Source organism: Microtus ochrogaster, chromosome 7 (genome assembly GCF_000317375.1).
Source record: "Microtus ochrogaster isolate Prairie Vole_2 chromosome 7, MicOch1.0, whole genome shotgun sequence".
Lineage (NCBI taxonomy): Eukaryota > Metazoa > Chordata > Mammalia > Rodentia > Cricetidae > Microtus > Microtus ochrogaster.
The window spans coordinates 2372840-2382371 of NC_022014.1; the positions used below are offsets into that span (position 1 = coordinate 2372840).

The following is a 9532-nucleotide window of genomic DNA, read 5'->3' on the forward strand; positions in this document are numbered from 1 at the left end:
GGCTTCCTTTGTGCATGCTGAGGCTGCGGGGCTTCACCAATAATAGGAGCTGAAAGTGATTTATTTCCCTGGATTAAAGGTCAGCTCAGCAAAGCCACAGTGCAAACTTCTATTACCTCATTCATGTTGCCCTGAGCAAGGCAGGGGAAGGAAGGGGAGAGAGAGAAAATGAGGAGGGGTGGGTAGAGACAGGCAGTGAGAGGGAGAGACAGATCAAAGGAAGAGGGAGAATGAGAAGGGGGAGAGAAGAGAAAAAGGGAGAGAGGCAGTACAGTCTGCTGTGGGTGACTGTGGTCAGGCCAGGACATCTTCCAACGGCTTGGGGGACCAAAAGGCAGCCCTCCTTGCTAAGCTTTAGCTGGGAGGCTGCAGGGTGAAGCTTTTCTACAAGTAGCGTGCTCAACACTGGGTGTGAATGTGAGAAATGGAACTGTTCTGCTGTAGAAACATTTGGTCAAAGGCGAATGCACAAATGTGGCTGCTTCCCCGTTCAGACATCTGAGTGTGGGACACGGTCACTATGGGTGATCTGTATTTATAGCCCCACCAGCAAGTGCTGCAGGCCATGGCATCTCACGGCATTTTCTGTACACAGTGGTCTGTGACTGTCATGCTGTGCACAGGGCCCTGAGCATCTCTGGCAGGGTTTCCAGATGCTGCTCCAGCAGAGGACATGCTCAGAGAGGCTGTTTGTCAGCATGGAGCTGAGCTCCAGGGTCTGCACAACAGTGACCAGTGCTCACAGCAGCCACCTTGTATGAGCCGCAGTTAAGGACCGCACTGCAGTAAGCAGCAGGGCACAGGGACCAACCAGCGTTTTCCAGGATACAGAATACACGATCCGTGAAGCCACACGGCATGTCCTGTACCGCCCAGGGATGGGGTGTCCAATATCAAGCAGAAGACCATGTGGAGAATTTCATGGGTGGTGTGGCTGCTGGTGGGCTGGGCTTAGAGCTAGGACATCATGATACGGAAAGAACATTAAGATCACCAGCTTAGCGTCCTTTTAACCCTCCAGTGGTGTGTGAGTGACCACTCCTGGCAGTTTCCTGGGCTGGTCATGAATGACAGGATCCTCCCTAATGCTGGGAAGCTGAACTACAGCGCATGGTCAGCTGTGACACCTATGGACCACCGGCACTCTTCAATGTGCTGTGCTATGTAGAAGGCTGGTTGTAACCCTATGCTTCCAATAGGACACAGCCTTGTCATGGTCAAGGAGTTTCTTTACTTGGTCTTTGTCCAGATTCTGGGGCCACAGCTCCTGAAACCCCTACAATGGGTGGCAGTGGCGGTAGGACATCTGCTGTCCACATAAATCCGTGATGCCACCACTCATGCCACTCCTGGGTGTTTTCTGCTCACCAGACCCAGGGCCACTGTAGACCCTAGGGTCAGTGCTGGAGTTGGCCATGGTCACCAGTTCCAGCAGTGAGTTCTTTAGCCATGCCCATACCGTGAAGAAGCCCGATGCTCAAGGCAGGACGCTCAAGCTTCAAGACTAATGACTCAGCGGGAACCAGAGAGACCACATAACTTCTCTTTGGCCTTTCCCAAATGTACACTTCACAATAAACAGAATCCCAACAAAGTGTCCCCAATTCTGTGAGCTGATCTGCATGCCATTTGATTGAACATACTGTGGGAACCCCAGTTTATAGTCGTATTGAACAGAGGGTATGGATCTCCTGGGGCTTGCTGCTTGTAATGACAGCTGTCTGATGAGGGGCTGTATCTCTGGATGCAGTTAGGTTGGGACTATGGTAGCTCAGAGCTCAAGTGCTACAGTTTAACCCATCCATAAGCGTTGATTCCACAAGGCCTGGCACTGGCACTGGCATCGATCTGTCCATAAGCACAGTTGCACCCTCTCTGCCTGCCCATGTTCCTGCAAGGCTGAGATGGAAGATCTGCCCTGACTCCAACTAGGCCTCCCTTCCCCAGTCTACATGGCTACCTGTGAACTATAGTACCAAGACACAAGTGCAGACACCCACATGGACCAAAACACAAGTGCAGACGCCCACATGGACAGTCAGCACAAACGATGTAAGGTCTAACCATACAGTTTGTCTCTGGTTCAGCTGGATGCCAACTGTGGAGCCTGAGGAAACACAGCTTAGAGACAAGGTACTTACTGGGGAGAGACACCCCATCCTGTCGGGAGGGTCTTCTCCCCATTACCCTCTCATATCACAGCCCAGGGCAATTGGGTCTGTCTCTGTTCCATGGTCAGTCATCCTCAGCTCTGGCGTAGGTGCCAGCTGCCCCCTCCTTGATGCTGGGGACTTGACAGGCGCCCTCTGCCTCTCCTCAAGCACACTTTGCCATGCTTAGGCTAAGCCTTAAACAAGGAGAATTGGATTTGGGGCAATTTTCAGCGTCTCTGGGCTGGCTAGTGGCATACCCCGTCCATTGGGCACACTTGGACAGGATACCAAGCCTGTCAACCTGACCCATAAGATGAAGGGCATGCCTTCCCCCACCTGGCCTATCACAGTCCAAAGCAGCCAATAGGCTCAGGAGCCTTCACCAATCAGAGTGCAGCAATGGCCATGGGGCTTCTATGGACGTGGTCCATGCCTCATATGTGCTTGGCTAGGCCCTGAGGAAGGGGACAGAGAACCTGAGCTGCTTCAGCTCTTGAGGGGGCCCAGGTTTATTATGAGATGCAAGGTGCAGGATGTATGGATGAAAACACAGGCTCCAGTGTGCGTTCCTGCAGAGCAGACCTCAGATGGCTTTGTGTCAAGGAGACACTGATGCATGGGTTCCCCATGAACTCTGCATCCAGACGGTTCCTGGGCTTGCCAATGCTAGCCTGCAGGTGTCCTGTGTTCACAGCGCTGACACCCACCATGCTGTGTGGGCGTGGGACCATCTCAGTGAGATGCTGCTCCCTGAGGGACAAGGGCAGCCCAGCTTCACCGACAGGCTCTGAGCCCTATCCTCTGTGCCATGGCCTGTATGTGTAAATAGCTCGTTGCATATGGTCAGCCACTCATTCTCACTCCTGAGAGTGCAAGGCCAAACGTGCCTTCTCTCTGGCACTTACAGAAGCTGGAAACACCACCATAGGAAAGAGAAGATTGCGGGATCCCTAGTGAAGCAGAGACAGGATTTCTGGGATAGATGGGGGATGATGGCATGGGGACTCCCAAGACCTTAAAAAGTGAAGTCTAGACACCCTGGTTAGCCACAGCAAACAGTGCATCCCTCCTGCTGATGGACAGAGATGAGCACACAGAGGAGCGGCTGCAGGCGTTAGTGTCTTCAGCGGTTAGAGGGCTTGCGCGTCTAGACTCAGTACTAAAATACGACAAAGGTAGAGACCGGTACCCACAGATCTCAGTGGGGAGAAGGCAGTAACTAACTGCGAGTCTCCAGCAGTGGGCAGTGTGGGCTGGGCAGGGAGAAGAAAGGAATGAGACACACACAGGAGTTCCAGTTCTCCTGGCTAGGGTGACGGGCAGATGGACATCACCACAGTGCCATGTGCCCTTGGATTAATTTGCAGTTTGAAGCTGTTCCTGACCTCATCTCTGACACAAGAACATGGCCATCTGTAAGGGCAGGCTGTTTTGAGGGCCAGAGACCTGGCCAAGGGTCCATGTTGTCCCGGTGCCTGGGATCGCTGTCTTTGGGAGTCCAAGCACAGCAGAAGGCGTGGAGCAGCCTCACCCTGCACCTGCAGGAGATGCAGCCAGAGCTGCAGCTCCCAGGATGGGACTTAGCCTGGCCTAGAGGGAGGCCTGGGCAGAAAAAGGGAACCAGATAACCAGAGTAACCAGCCCAGCAGCAGGAGACACTCTATAGGCCACCTGGTGACCCAACCCTGCCCCGGAGACAGCAAGGATGCTCACTTCTGAGAGCAGTGCACAGCTTCAGCCACAGCCAGATCTGTGCTCACCTCATAGTGGAAGTCCATGCAGGTCAGGTCCAGCCAGCACTTGTCCCCACGGATCTTGATTAGGCCCTGCATAGAGGCAAGACAGAGGACAGCATCACTCATGTGCTAGAGGTTGAGATACAAAGACCCCAAACAGGATTTACTTCTGGGGATGAGAAGTGACCCACCCCCAAAGGCAATGTCGCTGTGCTTTAAAGAACAAGGGAGGGGTCTATTTCTGTGGGAAATACTCCAAGAGGTAAAGTCCACACAGCTTTATGATAAGCACCTGCAGGCTCCTTCTGAGGACTAAAAGCCAGCATGCTCTCAGCAGGAATGGCATCTTCTATACAGTCAGTGCCCGTGTCATTTTGGGGATGGAGCCCAGGGCCTTGCCTATTTTGAGCAATCACTAAACTGTACCAGGGACTATTCTGTAATTTCTTTAAAACCATTCTTAGGGAGTTAGGAAGATAGCTCACTTAGTAAAGTGCTTGTTGGACAAGCACAGGGATCCAAGCTCAATGCTCAGAATGCACATAAAAAGCTGGCCAATGGTGATGTTGGGGAGGGGGAGACAGACAGACGCTGGCCAGCCAGTCTAGCCTACTCAGTGAACGTCAAGCCAAGGAGGGATCCTGTCTCAAAGGAGGTAGATGGCATTCCTGAGCATGCCACTCAAGGCTGTCCTATGGGTAACCTCACACACACACATGTACCAACAGAGAGAGAGAGAGAGAGAGAGAGAGAGAGAGAGAGAGAGAGAGAGAGAGAGAAGAACAAATGGGCTGAGGAGATGGCTCAGGGAGTGAAGTGCCTACAGCACAGTATTAGGCTCTGAAGTTGGATCCTCAACATCCACACCCTGGGTCTGGATGCAGTGGTGTCCATCTGTGATGCCAGCTCTGAGATCCTGGAAGGCTCTGCAGCTAGCTAAGCTAATTGGTGAGATGAGTAAGAGATGTAGCTCAGAAAAATAAGGTGTAGTGTGACAGAAGATACCCCATACTAACCAGCACGTTTGCGTACCCTCTTCTCCCTTAGCATGCACCTCAGCACACACCTGTACATACACCACACACAGACAATACAATGCTATTACAATAATACAGTTGTGCCTTTAATGAAAGAACTGAATGAGTCCAAAGGCTCAGAGCTCACACTACAGATACCCAGGACATCATCAAGGGAAGACCTGTCAGCACTACAAAGGTTTAAAAGTTTCAGTGGGGGATGGAAATGTGCAGCCACATCCGTGAGAGATGTCATGGGAAGCCCAGGCTCAGGCTGGCAGTCTCCCCATGAGCAGAACATGAGTGCTGAGGACACTGAGCACCGGAGGGAAGTTTCCAGGGGGTCTTCTGTGAGTCAGATGAGCCCTTGGGCGGAGCAGTTGAGAGCGGGAGTAGCACCCGGCAGTTGGTCCTCACGGCTCTGCCTCCGCCATCTCTATAGTCTGCCTACGTGTACCACCTGGGCCTGTCCACCTTCTCTTAAAGAAAGCCAGGGCTAGGTGCCTTGTTTGTAAATCAGGAGCAACTATCCATGAAAGAACTAAAATCTTAGCTTGAGATACAGAAATTCAACTCCAATTTCTGTCATTTCCACACTAGCTGGGGGAGAAGGCGAGGAAATGCCTCAGAGAAAACAACCCAGTGCCCTGAGATGGCAATTCCTGTAACTACAAGTGGCCTGGAAAGTTCCTTTGGTTCCATCCATCACTACCCATCCATCTACCCATCATACATTTATATATCATCCATCCAACAACCATTTGTCCACCATCCATCTAACTCATCCACTACCCACACACCACCCATCCCCTTATCCATCATCTGATCACCTATCATCCACCTGCTCATTGTCATCCATCCATCCATCCATCCATCCATCCATCCATCCATCCATCCATCTATCCACTCACCCAATCACCCACCCATCAATCACCAGTCCAACATCTACTCACCGGTCCATCTACCATCAATCTACCACAAGCTCACAGACCTGGACTGAGTGCCATTGACGTCTAGGTGGGCACAGAAGAAGCCACATCCTAGTGCAGGAGGGAGAAGAGGCAGGTCCAACAGAGATGCAGAGAGCAAAGGCCAAAAAGGGTATTAAATTTGTTATGACAAAGTGGCAGATAAGTGATGTATAAAAAACCAAAATTTTATTTCTCAGTCTGGGGATTGAAAATTCAAAGCGAAGGAGGATGATTGGGTCTATCAAAGGTCCACTTCTGAGCTGTAGACAACTAGCCTACACCCTGTGTTAACCTCACCCCGTGTTAACCTCACAGGGTGCAGAGATGGTAAAGGATTTTCTGGGGATTCTGATCAGGGGACTCATAACATTGACAACAGCACCCTCACTGAGACCAGGAGATATGAGCCCCCTACTCACATCATCTCACTAGGCTTGCAAGTGGATGATGGGGTGAGAGAGACAGCCTTGGGAGAGGGTGTTCTGGTTAGTTTTACATCAGCTTGACACAAGCTACCATCATTTTGAAAGAGGCAACCTCAATGGAGAAAATCCCTTCACCAGATTGGCCACAGTGCACTTTCTTGGCTAAAGATTGATGTGGGCAGTGCCATTCCTGGGCTGGTGGTCCTAGGTGCGCTAAGAAAGCAGGCTGAGCAAGCCAGGAAGAGCCAGTCAGTAAGCAGCACTCCTCTGTAGCTTTTGCATTGATTTCTACCACCAGGTTCCCACCCAGCTTGAGTTCCTTCTGATGTCCCCCAGTGAGGGACTCTTATCTCCAAGTGTAAGATGAAATAAACCCTTCCCTCCCCAGGTTGCTTTTGGTCATAGTGTTTTATCCCAGAAACAGAAACCCTAAGAATGGTATTCCTGGAGAGGCCAGGGGCTGCCACGGAAGGAATGGGGGAGTGGCCTGAGGATGCTGGGATGGTGGGTGGGAGGCTCGCTAGGGGCAGAGAGGAAAACGAGAGGTCCCACAGCCTAGACCAGGACATGGGTGGAGACTGTGAGGTTCACTAGAGACAGCAGGTAGCACTTAGTATGCCATAGTAGGCTGCTCAGAAAGCCCATGGTCCACGGGGAGGCCACAGATTGGGCCACCAGACATCTCAGCAAGGCTGGGGCTGCTGTCCACTAGCTGAATGGGTTGGTCTGGGCCTCCTAGAGTGGGACTAACAAAAGCTAGCATACTGAAGTCCCACTAGCCAGCACCTTCCCAGACACGCTGAGAAGACCACCTTCTCCCCTCTCACATGGGGAGGATGTGGGACAGCTGAGGTCTCAGCAGGGACTGGTGGCACATAAGTTGCCTGTTCAGTCCTCTGGCTGCTGTGGGGTCAGCAGTGGCCTCTGCAGCTACCCAAGCAAGGTAATCTGGGCAGTGTGGGGTTGTGTGGGAAGAGAGACATGTCTAGTCCTAGACACACTCACAGAGGGAGTCCAGGACACAGTGAGCGACAGATCTGATATAAACGCCAAAAGGGGCCGCGGCCACATAGAGATGCTGGCCTGAGGCACCACCCCCCCCACATCCTCCAAGAACAGTGTTCGAATGTAGCCACCGACACCCAGGAGACAGGGTGAGCTCAGCTCAGAACCTACGGGAACACGTGAGTACTCACACCAGCGTCACACGTGACACTACTAATGGGTGCCTGCTGGTGAAGTCTGGCTTTAAAGGGAGCACTCTGTTCAGAAGCAATGTCTCCAGGGTGTCACAGGCCCCACAGGGCTCCCAGCAATCCTGACGCCACAGGGGAGCCGTGCGCACTGCGGGGAGCTGAACTGCACCGCCTCCTGGGAGCACTCTATTTAAAGACTCCCTGGATGAGTTACTCTGACAACCAAGCTACCTCTTGGGAAACGAAAACACTCAGACTGTAAGCTCTGGGGCTGGAGTCCAGTGGAAGTCCTGTCCTGTCCAGCCACGGTCACGTGAGTGTGGTGTTGCTAGGTAGGCCTGTCTGTCTGGTGCCTGGACACTCCCAGCTCGGCACGACGCTGCTCTGTGTGTCCATCAAGTGGAAGCCCTGGCAGCCGACATAGCACACCTAGTGCGCAGGGGAGTCGGTGCCACTAACTAACCCCGGTGAGGGCTAACCTCGGCATCCACGAGCTGCACCATGCTCTGCATCCCACAGAACCTGAGCGAGAGGGACTCTTTGGAGACTCACACCAGGAAAAGAAGAAAAAAACAAAATAATTAAAATGTCACTCAAACGTGAAGCTGAGATGAGACACTTAGAAACCTGAGGCATTCTTGGGGAGCGGAGGGCGTTCGAGCTCCTCCCATTCACTCGCTCCTGCTGCAGATGTCAGCCTTCCCACGGGTCTTTCTTTCAGAGTGTCAGAGGAACAAAGCCTTCTTTGAGCCTTTTTCCGCCCAAAATTAATTTAAGAAAAAAATGGCACTGACGGGTCTTAGCATGCCAGACCGAGAGGGAGCCGAGTGACCTTCAGTCTCCTATGGCCCCCGCTTTCCGCCTGGGAAGAAGAAGATGCTGGAATGTTCCAGGCAGATAGAAGATACCTTGGCCTCTCAGTGAGTGGAGACGAGTGTGTCCAGAGGCTCCCGATCGCAATTCTGCTTCGTAAAAGCTCCCACTTGGCCATGGAAAGCCACACCAGGAGAGCCGCAGCACGAATCTGCTGTGGATGCCTAGCACCCTGGCTTGGTGGAAGAGGCCTCTGTATTCCCTCAAGACTTTGATGGGATCTAGAGCTCTGTTGGCATCTCAAAGGCAGCTAGGTATGGGGCACTGGGCATCTGGTGGGACTACTCCTTGCTTGCCAGAGCTGAATTCCTAATGGAATGCCCATGAGCTCTGTACACTGTGCTGGGGGGGACATGTCACATGTCAGCGCTGGAGGGACTGTGCCCATTCAATCTCAAGTCCCCTGTCACATGCGATGTAAGTGCAGGCTCTACAGCTTCTTGTAAAGTTTTTGCAACACTTCCAACCAAACACTTCTCTAGACCCACTTGTCTCCAGACATGGAGGGCACAGCCCACAGTCCCCCTACTTGGAGAGTGGTACCTACCATTCCCAACCTGGGCCAGCAGCACTCATGGACAGAGGGTTACTGAATGCGCTCCAGGCTGCAGACCTGCAGGCCTCTCCTGGCTCAGCTCTGCCCCGCACAGGAAGCGCTGCCCTGAAGAGGTGGCAGATCCTGAAGGCAGGCCCAGTGTTTGAGACCCTTGGTGGCACCGAGAGTGTGGTCAATGGGGCACTCTAATGAAGGTGCCCTGGGCTCTGCACTGTGACGGCAAAGCTTTTCCCTTGCTATCACAGTCACCTGCTAGGTGTGTACTCGGGCACTGGGACGATTTGGAATCAGAGGGACCTTGGGCATGATGACCACACCTGGCACTTCCAGGATGGAAAGGAACTCCCGCAACCATCAGGGCAGGCCCATCTGTTTGTGCAAGGACTGAGAAAATGCAGCCTCCGAGCAAACAGCAGCCATGTGCTCCAGGTGTGTGTGTGTGTATGTGTGTGTGTGTATGTGTGTGTGTGTATGTATGTGTGTGTGTGTATGTGTGTGTGTGTGTGTGTATGTGTGTGTGTGTATGTGTGTGTGTGTGTCTATGTGTGTATGTGTGTGTGTATGTATGTGTATGTGTGGGTATGTGTGTGTATGTGTGTGTATGTG

The 9532-nt window shown here is 52.5% G+C and overlaps 1 protein-coding gene across 1 annotated transcript in view; it reads right to left on the bottom strand.

The window, feature by feature from the left end:
* Window positions 1-9532, bottom strand: part of Lmf1 (lipase maturation factor 1) — a 90553-nt gene that overhangs the window by 24140 nt on the left and 56881 nt on the right. Inside the window, exon 5 of the mRNA XM_005349094.2 lies at window positions 3914-3979. Coding sequence (XP_005349151.1) covers window positions 3914-3979 — 66 coding nt within the window. The remainder of the gene's footprint in view (window positions 1-3913; window positions 3980-9532) is intronic.